Source organism: Lissotriton helveticus, chromosome 1_1, assembly GCF_964261635.1.
Source record: "Lissotriton helveticus chromosome 1_1, aLisHel1.1, whole genome shotgun sequence".
NCBI lineage: Eukaryota > Metazoa > Chordata > Amphibia > Caudata > Salamandridae > Lissotriton > Lissotriton helveticus.
In genome coordinates this window covers 1,629,833,881-1,629,857,390 of record NC_136057.1, presented here as the reverse complement: position 1 = coordinate 1,629,857,390, position 23,510 = coordinate 1,629,833,881, and the positions used below count along the sequence as shown (strand labels likewise).

Here is a 23,510-nt window from a genome sequence, read left to right as displayed (position 1 = left end):
TAGTTATTAGATTTTTATAGGAGACTAGCAGGTTAGGTCTGGGAGGGTTAGGTGTTACTAGAGCCACGGCTGAAAGGCTACAGGTTTCTGCTGAGACTAACTCTTTAATGCTATTACGTTTCTCCTCTTCACACTTGACCACATTCCATTTTAATTTCCGATTACAATTAGTGGGAAAAACCTCTTTAGTAATCATCTCTGGATTTTTACTAGTATCAATCCCGTTAACCCAGTTGATTTCCATACATAATGGATTATGGTCACTATCTGAAGATTGCCTAACCTCCATATCAACTAGAGCAGACCATGATTGAATATTTAGAAGGATGAAATCAATTCGAGATGGGCAACCTAACCTATTATAGGTCATTGCCCCATCGCGATCTGACGCGGTCCGTCCATTAAGAGCCCGTAAGTTGTGTTCTAGTGCCAGAGCATTCAGCTGGATACCTCTGGCTGTCCATTTCTTTATGGGTGCGAGGACTAGGGGAGGTATAGTCTGTCTCCAATCCTCTGAGTTGAAACCCAATACCTCTTCATCGTCTAGGGGTTCAAAAGTACAATTAAAACCCCCCCCTACTAACATTTTGGATCTGGGTGGAAGGTCTGATAGCCTCTTATCTAGCAGTTCTATTGTAGGTGAAACAAGACCACCCTGAAGGCCTCTAGCGTAGATACAAAAAAATTCAAAATTAAAACCCCCAGACTGACTCTTTAGAGTGATGTGCAAAATATCATTAGAATCAATTTTATGGGTGGTAACAGCACAATTCAAATTCACCTTAACCCAAATGAGCAGGCCACCAGACGGGCGACCTTTCCCCACCGTGACTGCAGGAATAAAAAAGGATGAATAGCCATTTTTGTATTGCAGGGACAGACGCCAGGTTTCTTGGAACATACATATGTGGAAAGTGTTAATAAAATCATTCCAATCAGGGTTAACAAGGTTTTTCTTTAATCCTGCTATGTTCCAAGACAAAATGTTAATGGAAGTAGAAGCTACGGATGGTTCCAAAGTTATAACTAAAGTACTGGGTTCCATTTCTCCTGGACCATGACTACTAGTTCCCGGACTGGCTGTGCCATCCATGGCAAGTCTAGATCCTTCCCCAGGGGTGACTAACACCTCCCTCATTCCAGTTCGTCCAGAAGACTGGGGTGGAAGTCAATCAACTCCCTCCAGACCACTGAAACGATTATAACAGGAGATTGGGTAATTAAGCTGTGGACCAAACCATTCCCCTTTAAACTGGTTACCATTAATGGTGGGCCTCCCTGCATCTTTTCGTACTGTGTTCCAACCTCCGTTGTCATCCCCGCCCCAATTAAAGGAGTACTGCCCCCCCAGGGGCTCAGGCCTCATCCTACCTCTTTCATGGTTGGGAATCCTCAACCAACTCCACCTACTATCATGATGTTCCGGGGACATATAGAAATATGATCGTGGAATCGTTTTTACATCGGGGCCCAGAGCAAATGTGCTCCACTAATCGTGGGTCTTCGAATGTTACCACAACAGTCTCCCTGTAAGCTTTTCTTGTTCTCTCCTACCCATGGAGCTCTCTCCACCATGAGCATTTTATTGTTAATATTAGGAGGAGGAGGGAAGTTTCTATCTAACCAATGGCAAACTTTGTTTTTAAGTGCCCAAAAGGGTTCAGAAGTGGCAGGTGCAAGCTCCGGGACGCCTGTTAAAACTAACACATAGGGACAAGCGTCAGGTGGTAAACTAATGTTCCGACGTACCCTGGGTTTCTCAAAGTGAGATGAAGGGGGTTTAGGGGCTGAAATGATGGAGCCAGCTGCTTTCTGGGGTTTTGTAGGGGCATTGGGAGCTGGCTGAATGGAACAAACTTTATTGCCCTTATGGGTAGGGGTTTTAAGAGGGCGTTTCTTGGAGGTAGAATTTTCCCCAACAGATTGAATCGTAGCCAAGGACGAAGGTTTATCAATGGGAGCTGGTATATCAAGAGTCCCTTGGGCATTATTTTCCCCCTTAGGTTTTACTTCCTGACGGAGAGCCTGAAGCTGGTATTCTATACCCTGGAGTCAAATCTCCAGGGGCGAAAGTAAAGACCTGATAAGGTCGGTTAGAGAACTTAAGAGTGGAGCGTTCTGGTCTTCCAAATCTTCTAAAGATTCATCAAGGCTACCATTGTCAAGGATGCTGACCAGACTATTATTCGAAACTGTGTCATCTGGAATGCCCATTGGTAGGGGGTGGGATACACGCTGTGCCTTTTCTTTGCCTGCGATGGGTCCCAAAGAAACCCTCCCCTCCTCGGTGCTGCCACTAGCGCAAGCCACATTTCCTGAAGAACACAACATATCTTGGTTAGCTGTAATTTCACCATTTACCTGAGGGGTTGTTTGATTAGAATTGGGAATTGCACCTTCCGATCTACCCCTTTTGGTGTGGGTGTTCTCGCTATGAACAGTAGCGGAAGTAAATATTAAGTTGTTAACAAGAGAGGTCGATGTTAAAGATGTTAATAAGGGCACGGGAGGTGAATCTAAGAGAGTTGAGAGGGGCCCAGTAGTACTGTGAGTCACAGGATCAGCCTGCATGGGAAGTGGAACAGGATTACTCATAGCTTTAGTTGGGGTACGTGCAGAGGCTATGGTCCCTAATGACGACCTTTTGGCAAGTGCAAGATCTTGTGAAACCCTCCTTTCCATAAGGACAATACCCTGGTCAATTAGGGAATTTGTACGAAGGATAAAATTATCTAGTGTGCCAGTCAATTTTTTAGTTTTGTTCTTTGCTCCTGCCGCAGCCTGACTGCGGGTTTCACGGGAAGACATGACCGTTTGGAGACAATAGCGGCTGGCAATAAGAGGCACAATCAGGTTTATAACCAAATAGGTAACAAGAACCACGATGTTACTAGGAACTAAATGAATGACAACTAACCAAACAAAAATACAATAAAATCTTAAATGGACCAGTACAAAATAAAGGCAATATACTTGCTATTTAGCGGGCTTTAAGTAATAGGTCCTTCAAGGGACCTGGCCCAGTCCAGTCTCTACAGTCCTCGGAGGGCCTCAGAGGGCCCGCCCTTTGCCCGGGCTTCGCCTCGCGCTTTGTCTCGCGCGCGTCCCGCGTTAGCGGTAGTGGGAGGAGTTAAATAGGGAGGGGGCGAGGCGGGAAGAGGCTCCAGCTGCGGCGAGTGCCAGGCCGCTCTGGATGCTGGGCCTCGCAGTCCCGGCCCCGTCCACACTCACCGGCAGGTCCAGGTAATTGTTCAAGTTAAAAAGTACAGTGCCCCAGTTCAGCGCGATATTCAAAGGTTCCTCCCTTCTGCGGCAATAACAAATCCAGGGAAGGGAAAGTTAAAACGGCAGATTCAGCAGTCCTTTCTCGACTTGCGAGCGGCACTTTCAATTTACCATCAATAGTGATCCGTCCGGCAGGGCCACAAATTTGTAAAGTGAGGCAGCAGTCTACAAAAAGCATTGTTATGAATACTGAAAACTCCAGCACTGTAGGTTAGGAACATTAGGCCTGAAACCATGTCAGCCTTTTAGGATTTTATTTGGAGATCAATTAAGATACAATAATTCTTCATGAAATGGATTAGCACATTCAGTGATTCTGCTGAAAATATGGCCCGGACTGAGTCATCCTGAGCCTTCCTTGGTCAGGTCAATCAAAGCTGTTGTAAGTACTGACCATTAAACAAGTTATGACTGAGTGAAGGGGGCATACGACACAATAATAAACATTACTGGCCAGCTCAAAAATCACTAAAGCTACTAACAAGTGAATGTGTCAGCACAAGAGCTAACTAGCTCGCTCCGCCCTTCAGTCAGATGTTTTAGCTGCACCCTAGTTATTAGCTGCAATCCATGCAACTGGATTGGATGCCCGCTGTCACTGGCAATTAAATTATAAATTGAATTTGGTTTTGTTTTACTTGTGCCATGCTGGAAACTTGGCCTATGCAAACACTGCAACAACTGATACTAATATCCCCAACTCAATGAAAAGTATTAATCAAACTACCAACAATGAAAGGCCGGCTGGCTCCTGCTACCTTTCAAACTTGTCATCCACAGGAAAAAAAAAGATTTCTACTGTACTAAGGTCATAAAATGCAAAACAACCAGTCTAGCCCTCTAGTCAGTGCTTTATGGCAATCACTGATTAACAATACAAACTCGAGCTACAACAAATACTTGCTATCTTCATCACAAATAACTAATGCAGTTGAATTCTGGGATCTAAATTTGACGCATTCCACTTTCTGTCATGCGATCGACAAAGCAGGAAAAACTCATTTGCTAGCCGAGGATAAAAACATATTTTCGCGGCGATCACATACCTGGAAGACAATTCAAAAATACGCCACCTTGAAACAGTATACCTTCTTCTAACGTATCCTGTGTATCTCAAGAAAAAGTTATTGGCTATACAGTTAGGAGAACTGCCATCCTTAGCAGATAATCCCCCATTGCAGGGCCGGACTGGCCATAGCGGGCACCGGGCAATCCCCCGGTGCGCCGCACGGGTGGGGGCCATTTTTGTGCCCCCGGGGGGCGTTTTTGTTACAGGACCGCAGCTGCAAAATCGGCTCTGTACCAAAATCGGCCGAAAACCGGGCCCAGCAAAGAGCCCGGCGTTACTTCATACCATAACCCCCCCCCCCCCAACCCAAGTGGGGGTGGGGGGGGCAGCCGAGCACTTTGCCAGGGCCGGTGGTGGTTCCCAGTCCGGCCCCACCCCATGGAGATACAAAGGCCCAAAACGTGCCCTAAAGAGGATTTTTTGCATTTGGTTTGCATATGTCCCTTACTAAATAATGCACGTCTCATATTCCTAAAACACTTATTTAAGAGAGGGGGGTTCGTATATGCAGAACAGCAATGATGAGGAGTTTTGACTCTACAGACCCTAGCTAAATTGCAAACTTTTGAAGTTTTTACAATCACATGATAAATCAATGAAACAAAATTCCAAGGGTGTAATCCCAGTATGAGAAACTTTGTCTAAACAAATATTTGATTGTGAGTAAAAGACAAGAATATGATATACACATAAGTATAGTACTCTGATACTTTGTATAAATTACAACTAGCATTTAATTTTTTTACGGATGCATATGCCACTTTACAACAATCTAGCTGAATGTGATTGGCCACAATTGAAGGAAATGTAATAACAACAGGTTGAGATGCAGAACGTTTTATTATCTTGTATTCTTGTAACACCTACTTGCGCATTTTAGAAAACTGATTAATTTTAAAAGCAAAGTATTGTATTTTAAACATGTTCCATTATTCAGTATTAATTGCAAAATAATGTGCGGGGATCAATTAGAAAGGCGGTGTATTTTATCCTGTATCAATTGTAAAATATTGTGACGTAATTTATTAACTATAACAATAAACAATAAACAGTACTGTACTATGATCATTTAAAGGCAGAGCTATATCACAGCACAACCATGAAACCTCGACGTTTTAACTTATTAAAAGTTCATAAAAACTGGTGACATGGTCTTTTACTGCGATTCACAAACACTGCCACCTGCGCATGTCACGGACGTGCCTCAGTGAGGTTACCTTCCATGCAAAGCAATTACATCCCACAGGACGCATCTTGGTTTTATTTCTTACAAAAGTGCCAAGAATCTTGTAGAAATCCAAACGCCTGCTCACCAGCACGGGGAAGGGTGATAAAACAGACATTTACATTGTATTAAACAGAATGTATTGCCAATGTTGCGGGTGCCCACTTAGAGGGAAAAGGTTGTATATATTTTGACATTACTAAATCAGTTGGCTGCCATGTTACAGCTTTTGGGCCTGTGCCAAGAACCTCGCCTCACCAGCAAGAACAGCCCTGCTCCAGCCAAGAAACAGGTGTTTATTCCACATCGAAAGCAGCCCAGTAGTTCACTCAGGGACTGGAATAAATGTGGCCTCGTAATGAATCTGGTTAATGGGTCATCACCTGCGCACCAGATATATGATCTCCGTTTTTCATCTTGACTACTTTGGGTTATCCGGGACAGTTTACATAAAATCTGGAATATACGCTAGGCTTTCAATGGGCACTATTTAAATACCGTTCCAAACTCAGCATACATTGTCATGTCTTCTTTTGATCCCCAGAAGGAAACATGAACATTCAGGAATACAGACAGTATTTGAGCATCGGAAGCAGAACCTATAGATACATTTGAAGCATTCCTGACAGGCCTAGGCCTCCGAAGGGAGAAAGGGCTGTGGCAGAGTAACCCCCAGATGCATCAACAACCCATTTTGCGATTCCTTAATAGCGAAAAATACCGATTCGCTATTAAGGAATAACAAAATGGAATGCATCAAGAAATCACTAAAAAAATAGCGATTTCTTAGTATTCCTTAATTGCGACTCGCAAATTGCGACTCGCAATTAAGGAATACCTCCCCATTCATTCCAATGGGCCTAGAGGCCCATAAGAATGAATGGGACGACAATCTCAATTTGCGAATCGCAATTAGCGATTTGCAAATTGAGATTGCGATTTCAAGGGTGCAGGGGTGTCCAAAGGACACCCTGTTGCACCCCTGAAATTGATCTGTGCACATATGTTGCGCACACAACAGGGCATGTGTGTGCGCAACATGAAACTTTGAAAAATGCACTTTAGTGCATTTTTCAAAGTGTTTGCAAATTACCATGAAGTTGTACTTCATGGTAATTTGCGTGCCCTATTAGCGAATTCACTATTTTTAAAACTTTCATGCATTGCATTTAAGGCATCTCAATTTGAGATTCCTTAAATGCAAATAATCGCAATTTAGCGATTTCTCAATTTGCGATTTTTGCATTTGGGATGATGCATTCCAAATGCAAAAATACCGGTCCCAAACCCCTTTGCGTGCTGATTTTTGTTTGATGCATCTAGCTGTAAGTCACATGTCAGCTGGAGCCTTGCATTTGACTGACTCTGTCCCTCCCAGCCTCAGAGGCATTTCAGACTTCAGAGACATCAACATGTCGCTGTTGACCTTTGTAATGGTATTTATAGAAAAGATTACGTGTAGTTATGTGTAGCGTTATTTTCAGAGTATTCAACAGATCTATATGTTTGCCCTAAAGTCATCTGCTCTTCTTTGCGTATTATGTAAGCGTGTCATTGTTACCACAGCAAACGGGGCCTCAGCTGCATAGGGCTTCGTCCCCCAACACAGGGTGTAACACTTTTGTTTTGTTGTTCCAAAAACACAAGAAGGGCAAAGGTGATCTCTATATCTGGTAACATCGCACGAAATTCGAGCATCGACAACGAAAGCCTGTTCACCCGATGAGACTTGCCGAGCTATCAATCAAAAAAACAGAACCGCAACAGAGTTAAAAGCACACCTCCCATAATCATGCACAGTATCAAAAATCCCCATCGCCCCACCAAATAAACCACTCTGGAAAACAACACACACAAAAAAACTGGTGTAGCAGACATACAAGCAGCTACACAACAGGAGCGGCCTTAGGCATGTGCAAGCTGTGCATCTGCACAGAGCCACCACGCCAATATATATCCTTAACATAATAATCCTCAGAGGATGGATACATATTTGCGTGGCAGCCCCTGGCAGGGATTTGTCGGCCTCCGGCTCTGTTCCACTTCCAAACACCCTGACCCCCCCCCCCCCTTTCACTGGCCTCCGCGCTCCACCCCACCCGGACCCCCTCTTCCGGGGCCCCCTACCTACACTCCCTGCCCAGGGCCGCCATGAGCCTAGAGCCGCCCCTGTACACAACCATTCGGAGAGTGCCTTAGTCCTAGTAAGAGGCACAAAAGCTCTATAGAAATTAAAACACAATACAAAGCCCACATGCCAATAAGAAGCCAGCTTACATTCCAGCAAATCTCTATTACAAATACGGGGCACCCAAAATGGTAGCCCCTGGCAAATAGGAGAGGACCAATGGGGTGGAGGACATTCAACGGCAATTGTCGGTGGCAATTTTTCAATTTTTGTGTGAACCGGGGAAGCCTGGCTCTATTTTGCTGGAAGAGCAATCCATTGTCTTATCCGCAAAGTGTCAGTAGAGCACAGCCTGTGACTCTGATGGCAAGAAAGAGAAAGCACAATCGGCTCCTAACATGACTGAATGGTGGGTATTTCAGGGGTTGGTGGGGGTGACTGCTGGGAAGCTGGTGGTCAGCATTTGAATTGTAAGGGCTGGACAGTACCCTCTTTTCTCTGCCCGATGCCCTGCAGCTCGCCCCATACCCTTGGCCACAAGTTTATCCATCTTGAAAAGGAAACCTTGGGGAGGGGAGGAAGAAGGTGGTCAGTAAACCATGTTCCTGTGGTGGGTAGGCTTATAGTCGGCCACAAAGCAGGCAGACACCTTGGCATCAGATATTCAATAGTTAGGAGAAAACTGGCTTGCATTTTACCGCAAGTAAGGTACTGAAGGGTTCAGTGGTGGTTAGGGGTGGGCGCTACAGGACTGCTCCTAGCCCTTGACGTGTACTCTATAGGGCTACCCTTAGTAAGTGGGGGAGTTGGTCCTTGTGGTAGGGGAACAAATGATGGCCCAGTTACCCATGCCCATATCCCGAAGGGTGAAAGGGAGAATTCCTCTTTAGCATGGACTCTGGCATGATACTATTTAGGGACTCAGCTTATAAATTGGCCTGGGCTCCCGCTGTACTAGGAGGCAGATGAGTTGCTCCTGTGAGAAATTCAACAGGGGTCCGAGGAGTAGCGACAGGGACCTGAAGCCAATTAGCTGATATTAGAAGGGCAAACTAGGTGGTCGACTTTGGGGAATCTGCTACTTCAGAGATCAAATGCCTAGCTTTTCTTTCACTAATTGATGTGTAAAATGTTTAGAATCTTAGAATTCAATGACTGTTTTAATCTTTCTTGTAAATAAATCTTACCTGAGAATTTGATTCTCATATCCTACAATAATGAGTCTCACATGGAGTTCTTCATTGGAATGGGGGGGCTCAACGGGCTTACATGTTCTTTGGTCTCCCCAACATAGCTCGGAAGTCCTTCACCGACTGCTAGTGAACAGGCTGGAGCCACAATTCAGTGGTGTCACTACTATACATCTCTTCTATCCTACTTTTGCTCTGTTCATTTTTAGCGAATTGACAAACCAATTACTTTTTTCCCCAGATAGGGTTGCCCTAGTAGGGAACAATTTTTCAGCAGAAACAGAGCCAAACACACTACTTAATTTAGAAGGCCCAAGATGTACAAAAGACAATAGAAAGGCTTAGTAGAGAAGGGTACAGTTGAGCCCAAGTAGGGTCTGATCTTCCAAGAACAGAGAGCGATAGATCTACTGGGAGATAAAAACACAATCCCATAGTTTGTGTGTGAGGCAACCAGTCCTACTAATCCTTGTGCAGAACAGGCTCCTTACAGAATAATACAGCACATCAGTGGCCCATACTAGGGATGGGCATGGACCAAAAAAAACTTGTTGTTTGTCAAGCATTGTACATTTGGGTGACAAGAATAATACCCAACAAAAGGTTCTATAATCAGGTGAAATTATGCACATACCCATCGTATTCCTTGTATTCTGGGCTGCTCCCCCGTGTCTCGCTCCAGGTGGATCTGATAGCTGTAACTCCGGAAAAAGTGCATCTTGTTGCACCAGTTGAGAGGCCTCCAGTCCAGTCTACATTCCCCCTTTTACAAATCAAATCCTAAAACCTTGCAGAAGCGACAGCAGGGCCGGGGCACGGGTTCCATGGTGCTTGCTTCGTAACTGGTCTGCACACAGGAAAGATAGGCCCGCTAGGAGGTACGACCGCGTGATTCTGCGCGAGCCAACAGCATGATCATATACTGAGGCGACCCAATACTCCACAGCTCGAGGAACTCAACTTCTTGCACTGAAGCCCCAAAAATGTGTAGTTAAGTCTAAGCGCGCCACATTCCACACACGCGGACTTATCACGTCACTTGCAGATGCTGCATGTTGGGGTCGTCCTCCTAAAACTCGTCGTTAATCATCAGAAATGCAATAAATTCTGTGAGAATCGGTTTGTTAAAAGTCTTTTCCGCAGATCGGACACTGTGTGGGAAGACCCAACACTGTTCGCTACACTCGGCTCGAAAGGTCGAATGACTTGAGGCTTTTTCACGCAGTTATCTCCTTCTACGCAGTTGACAGTCTTGTGTGTGTGAGGAGGCGGTCAGTTTGAAATCCGTGACACGACACACGAAGATGCGCCCTTTCTTTCCACAGCCGGTGTTTCTTCATCCAGCGAGCGCCTAGAGGCGACAAATGGTTGTGCGCTCTACGTCCTCACAGGTGCATCCGCTCTGACGAGTGGGACGGGGCACACGCACTCAAGACTGCTGCTGCGAGGGCGGAGGTCGGAAAGTCTCAAACTTCAGACGTTTGTTTGCAGCGTGTTCATGTAATCCTCGGCTGCTCTCTGGGTAAACATGCCCCACGCACGCACCATTGACACCGGGTAGCGCGCGCTGAAAGAAAAAAAAGTAAAGGACATCTTATTTCCAATAGTTGAGGTCCAGTTTACAGCTTTTGTCTTCGCGTGAAAGTCTTCCTTCAAGAGGAGGGCTCAGGGAGGTAGTTTACTCTCAGAGGAAAATCGTAGTCAGTCATTGAAAAGACTTCGCTTAAACGCTTAAATACACTCTGCATCAGATCTCACTGCATCCAGTCACCAACAGTCTCTCTATAACTTTAAAACCCGTTTCAGCGCCTCTTTAACAATTCTCCTTGCTTAAATGCCATAACGGCCTCTGCTTCAAAGCAATAACACTCTCCCTGCGTCACCTCATCAACATTCATTTCTTTACCACGAGAGCCCTCTGCTTCAACCCATGACAATATCGGGTTCCCCTCAAAACCCCTATTTTTCTTCACCTCACCACTCTGCTTCGCCACGTTATTCTTTTATTTGACTCAATGACACTCGGCTTCAACCCAATTACATTCTGCTTCGCCTCAAGATCATTCTCTGCTTCAGCACCTTAACACTATTTTCTTCCCCTCAACAAAACCACGCTCCACGCCGATGACGCTCTGCTTCACCTCAATAACATTATTTCCTTTAGCGCTAGAAGACTTTCTGCTTCTATTTATTCTATTTATTTACTTTCTGCTTCTATTTATTCTACTTATTTCTTCGCCTCAACAATCTCTGCCACTAACTTCGCCTCACCAACACTCTGGTTTACCTTTATAAAACTCTCTGCTTTACATTTTAACAGTCTATGCCCCATAGCACTGTCTTGCATCACCACAAGTACACGCTGTCATCTCAACATTGTTTTCTTTACCTCAAGAACACGATTTGCTTCACCTCAATGTACTTATATGCCCCATCAATCACACGCCGTCAGCTTCACCTCCCAGCAATCTCTGCTTTACCTCTGTTTCTGCTCCCTTCTTCTCTCGTTACCATTCTCATCTACCAAATGCACTTTCTGTTCGCCTCGATAGCGGATTCCTAAACACATGCCTTTAATTCAATTCAACGGCACTCTTTGCCTCAGTCGTGTACCCTTTTACCGGAATAATAACTACCCATGCCAGCTTCACCGCATACGTTTCTGCTTCACCACATCACTCTTTGGTCAGCTCAATTTATTTCGCTGTTGAACCTCAATAACTTTCTTTCACTCAATAATAACACTCGTTGCCTCACCTCGGTAATTTTGCTGCTTCACCTCAATAACTCTTCTTTCCTCGCCTCAGTGCCTCTCTTTGCCCCACCTCATTTAACCCCTCTCCCTCAGCTATAATATGCTGCTCCTTCTTTATACCTCCTTCCGCCTCACCTCCGGAACACGAGACGAGGACAGCTTCCAGCCGCATAACCAGGACGGAAACAGCACTGGCAAGCCCGTACCAGGCTGAACAAACATTTGGCAGGTGACCTGCAGCAGAAGAGTTTTCATTAGGGAGGCAGGGCGCCCTCCCCAGCCGGGCCGGGAGGGACACACCCCCTGGGCCGGCACCGCCCTAGTGCTGCGTGGTGGTGTGTGCTCCAGTTTACCAAGCGCACGCCGAGCTCGCTGCGGCTTGCTCTGCCCCGCCAGGCGCTGCTTCGTGTTCCAAGAGGTGTCCTGTCACGCAGCGCAGGCTGTGGGCCTTAAGAGCGACCCTCCCAGGTTGCTTCGGGTTTAGAATCTGTGCAGGTGATACGCATTGCACGTTATCAACCTTCCCATCCAAACCCAAGTTTTACAGCAGTGTTTTCTATCAAAATAATCTTGTTTTCCTCATAAACTGTAAGAGGTATCCACTTTCTCAGCCCAATGCGATTTTCACCATCGTCTCTGCATGTCGGCTAGGTGGCCCAATGTAATGTAGGGCGCCTACAGCTATTCCTATCTTTTTAGCTTTGCATTCTTTACGTTATTTGTATTTTTTATCCCACATGTTCAATATTAATAGAAAAAATACAAGTCCCATAATGTACCATGCTATTACCTAAGGATCCTGCATTGGCTGAAGAAGTGTAGTACAATAAATGGGGGCCACCTGACATCTATATCGCTGGAAGAGTAATCCATTGTCTTATCCGCACAGTGTCAGCAGAGCATAGCCTTTGAGTCTGATGGCAAGTAAGAGAAAACCCACATTGCACTCACAGACACCCAGGGTCGGCCCTTACTAAGGTATTTTAGGGACTGCTTTGCCTTCCCAAAAGAGCGATCTAGGAAGAAGGTTCTATTCAATGCTTCAAGTGGGAGGAAACAGGTTGGGGGGGAGATCTCTAGAAGAGTGGTGGCCAAAGAAGCATATACGTGACTCGTCTGAAGAGGCATGGCCTATATAATTAAGGGTTTGGCTTAACACGTGTAACTTAAATTCCTGTCCTTCCACAACATGCTACCTGACTAGCATTTGATTGCCTCTCTGCCAGCTTTCTGTTATTGCATCCAGACACATCACACATTAACACATTCACCCCTTTTCACAGCGTTCCTCTGCAGCAATTGCGTGACATCTTGACACCATTATTCTCTCATCTTTCAGAAATCCTCCTTCTGGATATATCATATCTCATTCTTGTCACTCTCTCCTTCTGCACGTATTTACTGGCATCTCCTGTACCCCATCCCCCACAAACATACACCTGTAAGCAAATCATTTTCTTTTACTTTTGCCCTGTCAGTATTTCAACAACTTTGTACCTCTTTCACACTGTTCTCATATACTCAGAATTACATGTTGTACGTGTTATCATTGACCCGTGCGCTCTGCAGAGGGACCTAAGAATGGATATGAACAGGACTTTAAGTGGGATGAAAAAACTGGGGGGGGGGTGTCTCTCGAAGGGGCGTGGCCAAAGTAATTAAGGGTGTGGCTTAAAACACATAAGCTAAAAACCTGTGCTTAGCATAGTGTGCCTCCCGACTTGTATTTTGCGGTTTCTGTCATTGCATCCCGATATATGATACAACAAGTAACATCATACCTACAACAAGGCAGGACTATTGGCTTTGTCAAAGGCTGTTAGTTGCATAAGATAAATAAGCAGCAACTATGGCTTGTATATAATATTAAAGAAGCTTCCACTTAAAGCCCTGCTGACACCATGACAATGTTGCTGCTCCTGAATTTCAAAAAGAGAACAGAAATCCTGAGAGAAAAAGACTCTCTTTAAAGAATTTCCCTTCCCCTACAACGCTCCCCTGGTATGACGTCATGCCGTAACTTCTCCACTAGTGAGAAGTGAGCAGTGTGAGCAAGGCACATCAACATGCCTGCTGTCACTGCAGTCTGGAAACATGTGAAATGGAACGAGAACTACCTCACTGGCATGGATAGCCTTAATTGTTTTTACAGCCATTGTTGAGACATTTATTCAGTGTTTAACTTAGGAGCCATGTTTTTTGGTCTCCCTAGACATTGAAAGTTTATATACTTGCATCCCGCAGGATGCAACATTGAAAGTATTGGCAGATGTCCTGGAACAGACCACTTGGAATTACACCACCCCCAAAACCTTTGTCATTGATTGCGCCACTCTAGCTTTGAAGCGCAATTTCTTCCAATACGAAGATACCATCTACTTGCAAAAGACGGGTACCTCGGTGGGCAGCACATTTGCCCCGAGTATTGCAGGGTTATATGTGCACAACTTTGAGAAAACCCACATCTTGGCTGCTACGAATCCCTACACTCTCAATGTTATCCTGTGGCAGAGGTACATTGATGATGTGCTTTTAATTTGGAAAGGCTCTGAGGAAAGCCTGTTGTCATTCTTTGACTGGGTGAATACATGTGATCCCCATCTGAGATTCACTCATCAATACAACCCAAATTCCATTGTGTTTCTGGATGTTACTTTGACTAGGGAAGGTGACCATCTAACTAGCAAAACATACTACAAACCTACAAGTAGAAACAACCTAATCCACTTTTCTAGCTTTCACCCGCGTCCATTACGGGAAAACTTACCCTTTGGTCAATATCTACGAATTCGTAGAAATTGTAGCAATCTTACCGATTTTAACAACCAAGCAGAAGATCTCACGAATAAGCTACTAACTAGAGGTTACCCAAAAAGAATACTACACAAGAGTCGCAAGAGAGCAAGAAATAACAACAGGGAGGCTCTACTAGAGGACCACAATAAGGAGAATGGAGCTGAGATTCCTTTGATCTGTGTGACGACCTACAGCAATATATCTAACGCTGTGAGTCGCTGCATTGGCAAGCACTGGCGCATACTCACAAGCAGTGGACTAAAATGGCAAAAACCGCTGTTTTCATATAAACGTGAAAGAAGTCTACAAGACTCCCTTGTACATACTCGCCCGAGAAAGGATCACACAATGCTTGATCACTCTGTCCTGAATGCGGGGGTTTACCCCCCGTAACAGGCCACTATCCATGTGGTGGTTGTAATGTTTGCCACCTTACTACAGCAACAAAAAGTCTTGTTTTGGAAGAGGGCAAAGTGTGGCATCTCAGAGGACACACGAACTGTAATTCCAGTAATGTGGTCTATCTAATAACTTGTCGCTGCGACCTTAGGTACGTGGGGATGACCACTAGGAAGATAAAAACACGCATTGGTGAACATCGTAGTAATGTGAGATGTGGCAGGAGTACTACGAGGTTAACCTCCCACTTCCTAGAAAATGGTCATTGTCCGAATGATCTTAGATGGACAATAATAGAACAACTGAACCAGACCAATGAGGGTAGCATCTTTGAAAAGGAACAAAGATGGATTTACCGCCTTTCCACGCATACACATGGCCTCAATGATGATATACCTTGGGGGTCAGTGATGCGTAGATGATTGTCCATCTTTAACACCCCTCATATGTCCGTTACTTACAACGTCCTGATAGGCTTCTAATTAAACAATCATGTTTTTTAGTTGTTTAAGATATCCTTCAAAATGTCTCTAATATAACATACTGACTCTAGTAAGTTAAGCAGTAATGATATTTATAATTAGTACACCCTCGCCCCCTTTTTTAATACCTCTGGTCGGCGCAATATGATTGCAATGATGATGTTATTTTAATAAGGCTCTACGTCAGTCTACAAGGGGTACTGGTAATATATAAATAAAGCTTATGGACATGGATTGTATAGCTAATAAAGTTGCATCTGGGTACATACATGAAAAACGCCATGCAGAAGCAAGGTCTGCTAATACGTAGAATAACAATGAATGAGGATGGTTACAAATGATTAAAATATTATGCACAATCGCCATAATTGGATTGTTGTTTTAAAAAAAAAGATTTTCTGTTTTGTTGCTGTTCTGTTTACATTACAGATTTCCCAGTCTCTTACAATTTGTAGAGACCGAAGGAGACAACATCTGTGCAACACTTAAAGTTAAGGTTGTATAGTTCCTTTTGTTCTACACCACTGAGTTTAGGTACCTTAGTGTGTGCCAAACATGTGGTGTAAGATTTTTTCCGGTCCTGATGAATGCTGAGCCGACTATTGGCTTGTTAGCAGAAACATGTTGACCTTTTTCTTCTTTATTTCTTTTCACTAACTTGAAGGACGTGATGGTTCAAACTAACATAAGCATTTATATGTCCGCTATTTTTCACTGTTTTTAATGGAGTTCGAACTACCCTCTTAATAAAAGAGAGTTTCAGTTTGGGGAGTAGTCCACACTCGTTTTAATTCACTTCTTCACCACATCCTTTTTCGTTATCCTCTTTTCTACAAGGACCCAATGAAGATAACTGGCTACCGACTTTTAGTTGGTGCCTGAGGGTTCTTTTCTTGACACTAAGTATGCTTACCTTATCTCCCTACGGGTTTCCAACTTATTTCTGGTGGTAGATACTATACTACTACTTAATTTTTTCTTTTTCTTCCATTTAGTTACGTTGTCACTCTTCAGTTGTTTAAAACTTATTACCAAGGGGTACAAGAGTGGCTTGTTGACCCTTTCTCTCTTGTTGATTGCGTTAACTTTTAAAGGCCAGTAACATGGGGCCTAATAAGGAACCATTTCAAAGTCAGTGTTTAATTACTGCTGGGTCTGAGACCCGATGGGACTCCTCTCACGTAAAATTCTGGTACTATCATTTACCTGACTCCTAAACTGAGTAGGCTGAAAATAAGACATCATGTCTTCAGGGTTCCATCTTTTAAGTCCTTGGACGCATTTGTTCAAACCATTTTGTTCTGGTTCTAGTAGGGCATTAGGTTTCATTTTGAGGCAAGTCTAAAACTGTCAGAATTGCTTTCCTAACCAAAATCACAGGCATGGAAAATGGCGCCAAAGGATCCTATGGTACAAAAGCAGAAAGTCCTCCCAGTTTACAAACGCTGAGTGGAAAGTCAGGACACCCATCACACATAAACGAAAAAATACCAAGTGAGGGCTTCTGCGTTCTATCAGGAAAGAACAACCTAGGCATAGCTAGGCAAAATGCTAAACTGCTCCCTGCTGTGTGAAACCTTCAGTCAGCCCAGTTTTTTTTATATAATAGCTGTGCATGTTAGGACATTTGGGCTCATACTTTTAAAGAAACAAGAGCTATAACACGCCCATGAATGCAAATTGCTGATGGCTAAAAAGCCATTATTGGAATTCAGTTTAACTTATAACTTGTAGCGACTTGGCACCACTGTTTATTATTGGGTATTATGTTAAACAACAAGTGGGAAATGATCACAACCCTCAAGTAGTAACATTAGAGCTAACTGTACATTGCCAGCCAAAATCCAATATTCTCCATCAAGCGTCAACCTCCTATAATTTGAAAAGGCTGCTATGGGAGTCAAAGAAACAGCCTGGAACAATTAGTTTTGCGGAAAAACAAATTAAAACTGTTTATTTTGAGCCACAAAATGAAGTATTTATGGTGGAGATTTGGAACCAAATTTGTAAATCTTTAATAGAATTTTTTTCTGCTAAAAAAACGAAGGGTGAACCCTATTGTAATTACTCACAATAGATGGTATTCGTTCAAGCAGTACCAACAAAAGAATTGAGCTTGTAGCTCAATAGAGCTACAAGAGGAGCCTTCCGGAAAACATATTCGGCTATAAACTCTTCTTGAAAGCACACATTGAGATCCCTGAGAAGGGTGTATAAGCAAGAAATATGGAAGGCAAAAAGGGCATATCATAAGGAGATATGGACTAAACTGCAATGGAATTACTTCAATTTAGCCTTTAGCACAGTTATTTTTCTTGGAAGCAGCGATTTTATTTACAAATGACGAGTACCTCCATGGGCTTTACATGCGCACCGACGTATGCGAACATCTTTAGGGCTAAGTTCGAAGATAGGCATATTTTGCATAACAAAGCATGGACAGATCATCTTATGATGTACCTACGGTATATAGAGGACATTCTAATGCTATGGAAAGGGACACAGTAACAACTAGAAAATGTATTAATGATGCTGAATAATTGTCATCCCCAAATCAAGTTCACCCATTCAATTAACTTCACTACCATCAACTGCCTGGACATCCTGATTGAAAAAAAAGGCAACAGTTGATCACGAGGGTGTATAAAAAACCTACGGATAGAAATAATGCTCTGCCTTATAATAGTTTTCATTCACCCATTCTCAAAAATCACCTGCCACGGTCACAATTTATCAGGAGTTAGAAGGATTTGTTCAGATGACACTCAGACAAGAGCAGACATTCAGGAAATATCACACCAATATTTAAAGACAGGCTGTCCATCCAAAGTTGTAGAGGTTGCGAAACAAAGAGCTTGCAACTTAGATCGAGTCCATTTATTGAGTAAATCTGTCAAACCTGCTGCAACCAGAGAGGTTTGCGTTTTAAAATACTCAACAGCTGCAACAGCGATAAAGCGTTGCATTAAAAAATGCTGGGAAATCATTGAGCAGGAACATGACTTCAAGGAAGTTTTCAAGGGTCGTCCAATCTTTGCTTTTTCTAGATCAAAAAACATCAAGGAGATTTTAAGCAAGAAAGCTGTAGCACGTACCGACACTGTAAAACAGGGCATGCGGAAATGCCATAACTGTGGTCACTGTGGCAATGTGATCGTGGGTGACAAATTCGCACACCCACACACTGGGAAAGAGATTAAATTGAGGCACACATCTGATTGCAATACGAGCATGGTCATATATGCTATTAAGTGTCCATGTGGGCTCGTTTATGTTGGGCGCACTACAAGGAAAGTTAAAATCAGAGTAACGGAACACAAAAGCATGATTCGCACGGCCAATGTTAAGTCATATTTAGCAGTGAATTGGGGGGAGAAAAAACACACCATACCCCAGTTGCGTTTTACCAGACTAGAGCAGGTGTCAGCTTTACCGCATGTTGATGTAGCCAGATATCTGGCGCAAAGAGAAACTTTTTGGATTCGATTTTTAAACACCATGAGTCTCTGTGGGCTGAATGATAAAATTGAATTCACTTGTTTTTTATGAACATCATTTTATTGTTCTAACATGTAACCATTTGCTTTCAGAATATTGATTCCAGTTACTATGTTTTCCCCTTTTATGTTGATTTTTTGACATTTAACATACAGTACTGAACTTTCCATTGATTGAAAACACGCAGAATTTTCAGTTTTAGCTGTATGTATGTGGGATCACAGAGGGCAACTGGGCTTTCCACGTGGACATAACGTTCCTCTTGGACTTACTTGAGGCAATTTTCATTTTTTCGTCTTTTTCATAGCGTTTTAGTACTACAGCTCCCTGCTGACAAATATTGATGCATTTGTTACAGGACATGGGACAAGTTACTTACATTGTTGCGTTTTACAGCAGGGTGGCTAGATTTGCAGTAAATTACCAGAGAAAATCATATCTGGCACTTGGATGGTTTGGGTTTATTTATGAAGTACACAAATCTCTGACACCCAATTGTCATAACCATTTGTTTGTCGCTTAGTCTACTTTGGAGTCTGTCCTCTTTTAGTTACTCACTGAACGCAATGGCGACATTTGTAGTCCATCATTTGTGTTTAGTGATCTTAACGTCACCCGTGGATGTTCAAATGCAGGAGAAGAGGCAATTCGGGGCTGTAGAGTTGCGCTCTAGTGGTTGGCCGCTACGTCACCAGGCAGCGCGAACGACGGCCATTTTGGATCGCGTTGTGCAAACGCGATTTCGTCCGGAGCAACCAAAGACACAGAACGCCCGGCGCTCTCCTGCCCTGAAGTATTAAATATAATATATACTTTGGCCCCATATCCCCTGTGTCCTGTCATAATTATCACAGGGACAATAGCTTCACTACAGTGGCGACGAGGCCGGGAAGAAAACAAAAAAAACGAAGGAAGAGAAAGGACCAGCACCACGTGGCCAGAGACAGTCTCAAGAAGCAGGCAGAAACACGGAGGAGCAAAGCAGAGGCACCGCAGGAGAGCGCGGCAGAGGCGCAGGAAGACGCACCTGAGCAGAGAACACGCCTAAACAACCAGGTACAAAGGGCACAGAGACCCAAGGAAATGGGAGACAGTAGAGGCCCCTAAGTGACTCCCATCAAGAGAAATAGGGACTCAGGACAAGTAGACAAGAACGGGCCCGCAACTAGCCCAGCAGAAAAGAGAAGGAAGAATACTGGGTTTAAATACGGAGGAAGTAACCAGGGTAGGAAGACACGAATCAGACAGAGGCCCTGGCGGAGTCAGCGAGAAGCGGAGCAAGGGGCGCAGAGAGTCCCCAATTCCAACCAGAGCAGGGCGAGGAAACAAGTGCACCAGGCAGCCCGAGGAACCACGAGATAGTACCGAAAAAGCGCGAAGACATGTGTGCACAGGCGTCATCCATGCGGACACCGATCCCGGTTCTACCAAAACCGGGAGAGCCCCTGATGAAGTGGGAAGACTGGAAAGAGTACATCCTAAACTACATAGAAGCCCTAGAGGACTAGAATGAAGAAGCTTTCACAAGCAAGAGAAAGAAAAGAATACTCTTACACAACTTAAGCCCAGAAGGGATTAGAGTGTTTCAGAACCTGGTACCCAAGCCCAGGCAAGCAGCAGATGATGACATGTTCGCGCATGCGATAGAAGAACTAAATGAGCACTACCGGCTAGCAGTGTGCACGTCTATAGACCGGTACAATTTCCAGCAGAGAAAGCAAGAGATAGGAGAGTCAATTGACGAATATGTAGCCGCACAGAAGAAGTTGGCGACGACGTGCAAGTTCGGCACGTTGCACGATGAGTTCATAAAGGACCAGATAGTCATGCACACCACCAACAAAACCGTGCAAGACAAATTGTGGGCGAGTGGCGATGCCACGCTAAAGGAAGTAATCGCCATAGTGAAGAAGGCTGAATTAACAAAAAGGTGCACGGATGCAGCGAAGAGAGAAACAGTCCCGAGGCCCATGGTGAACAAGGTAGACGATGAAGAACCCACGGGAAGAAACAAGGGTGCGGTGATAAACAGTAGAGGACCCAACAGATGGCCTGGAAAACCGGTGCAGCAAGGAAAGCAGAATAGAGGAGGTAGAAACACGTACTTTCGATGTGGCAGTCAGGCCCACGAGGCCTATGACAAGAGATGCCCAGCGTTCAGGGCGAAGTGCATGTTCTGTGGCATAACAGGACACTACGAAAAAGTGTGTCGCCGGAAGGCAGGCCGCAACACGGTGAAATATGTAGAACAAGACCCAGAAGAAGCAGAGGATAGAGAGTACGAAGAAGAGGACACTGTACTGTGCGTGGAAGATCAAGTGCTAGGTGTAGATGTCCAAAGATTGTGCAAACCACAATCTGACATGCTGATCGGAGGAGTACAGATCGGAATCGTAGTAGACTCTGGCTCACCTTATACCATCGTCCAAAGAGCAGTGTGGAATGAGAGATTCAAGCCCCACTTAGGACCCCGGTTGGAACCTCCGGATGTAAGACCTGTCACATACACGGGAGAACCAATCCCCATGGTAGGTTACAGAGCACTAAACTTCGAATTCAATGGACGGAGCGCGGAGTGCAAATTGTACGTGGCGGAGAAGGGCCCATCGGTCCTGGGCTGGATGGACGAAGGAGACCTAGGCATACAACTAGATCCAGGAGGAGACGTACAAGTGCTGATGACGGCACCGGAACAATGTCCGGACTTAAAAAAAATGAAGAGGGACTTTCCCAAGGTGTTTGGAGGGAAGGTCGGCAAACTAGAGAAGTTCACACACCGGATAGAACTAAAGAAAAACTCCAAACCAGTATCTCACAAGGTGCGGAATGTCCCCATTGTGGTGAGAGAAGAGGTACGACAGGAGCTTGGAGGAGAATGAAATAATCGAGCCCATAAACTGTGCGGAGTGGTTGGCGCCCCTAGTGGTAGCGATGAAACCCAACGGAAAAGTCTGGCTATGTGTAGACCTGAGAGAACTGAACAAGTGCATCGTTGTGGAGAAGTTTCCCTTACCACGCATCGAGGAAATGTTGGCTAGGACCAAAGGAGTAAAATGGTTCTCCACCATCGATCTCACGTCAGCATATCTCCAAATAGCCTTACACCCTGAAAGCAGGAAGCTAACGTCGTTCATAACACCGTTTGGGTGTTACCAATTCCGCAGGATGCCATTTGGACTTGCCTCGGCAGCGGCCGTCTTCCAAAAACTAATGCACCGTCTGTTCAAGGACATGGAGGGGGTGCAGTACTTCCAGTATGACATATTGGTGATGGGGAAAGACCGGAAAGATCATGACACGAAATTAGACAAGGTGCTAAGTGTCCTAGAAGAAAAAGGCCCCACAGCGGAGTGGGAGAAGTGCCGTCTTGGAATGGCCTCAGTCACCTACCTAGGACACGAAATAGGAGAGCAAGGCATTACACCGAAAAGGGAAAATGTAAAAGCCATTTGTGATGCCCTGCCTGCATCCAGCAAGGAAGAAGTAAGACCCTTCTTAGGGATGGCTGAATATTACAGCAAATTTGTACAACATTTGCCACCAAGACACATCATCTAGGGCAACTCATAAGTGACAAAACAGTGTTCACATGGACTGAAGAGACAGAGGGAATTTGAAGGCATCAAGAACGACATCAGCCAAGCCATACCCCTGCAGGGATATGACCCTCAAGGACAATCTGTGCTGACGACAGATGCCAGTGACAAAGGACTGGGAGCAGTCCTTATGCAAGAAAGGAGAAATGGAACGACAGAAATTCTCAGCTTCGCCTCCAGAGCCCTATCAGACACAGAAAAGAAATGCAGTGTCATAGAGAAAGAGATGCTGGCCGTGGTATGGGCCATGGGAACATTCCGCCAGTTCCTATGGGGCACGAGGTTCCAACTGAAGACTGACCACAAACCACTTGTAAAAGTGCTTACATCCAGCGGACATACAAGTGCTACTCCTAGGATAGTCAAGATGACTCTGAAATTACTCGAGTACCGATACGACGTGGAGTACATCCCGGGAAATAAGAACAAGATAGCAGATTACCTTAGTAGAGCTGCCGCGATGGAAAGAGCACTAGATGGAGCAGAAGAGAGTGATGTGATGGCGGCCTTGATGGAAGACCCGGAGAAGGTGATTAGCAACCAAGAGTGGACGGGAGCATATGGAGAAGACCAGGACATCCAAGAAGTGAAGGAATACATCGTTGGAGGATGGCCAGAAAAAAGACACCTGCAGACACCCCTCAATAAATGTTACGAAGTACGAGAAGAATTGTCCCCGGACGACAAAGGCATCTTCCTGTACAGAGAAGACAAAGTCGTCCCCCCAACATTGTTGATACCACGATTGTTGGCGATTCTACATGAAGGACACCTAGGGATCGTGAAAACCAAGATGAGGGCCAAGCAGGGATACAACCCGAAGAATCCCTGGGAGGAGTTATCCATAGACATACTGGGACCAATACTAGATGACCAAGGTATCCCAAAATACCTATGCGTCATAGTGGATAGATACTCGAAATGGCCTGAAGTGCACATGCAAGAAGAAATGGACACAGAAACGATACTTAGATTCCTCACTTCAACCTTTCTCAGGGAAGGCATACCGAAAGCAGTTTTAAGTGACAATGGTCCCCAGTTTACCTCGGAGAAATGGCACAAATATATGGAGAGGAGCGGCATCAAA

At 44.6% G+C, this 23,510-nt stretch overlaps 1 protein-coding gene across 2 annotated transcripts in view; it reads right to left on the bottom strand.

Moving 5' to 3' along the window:
- Positions 1 to 11,930, bottom strand: part of RAPGEF3 (Rap guanine nucleotide exchange factor 3) — a 1,135,646-nt gene extending 1,123,716 nt beyond the window's left edge. The window contains exons 1-2 of one of the 2 annotated variants that reach the window (XM_078688545.1): positions 11,788 to 11,930; positions 9,532 to 10,464 (exon numbers count right to left, since the gene is read on the bottom strand). In XM_078688545.1, the coding sequence (XP_078544671.1) occupies positions 9,532 to 9,615 (84 nt within the window). In that variant the 5' untranslated portion in view covers positions 9,616 to 10,464; positions 11,788 to 11,930. The remainder of the gene's footprint in view (positions 1 to 9,531; positions 10,465 to 11,787) is intronic. The other variant, XM_078688554.1, reaches the window with a different exon arrangement.
- Between the last annotated feature and the right edge of the window lie 11,580 nt (positions 11,931 to 23,510).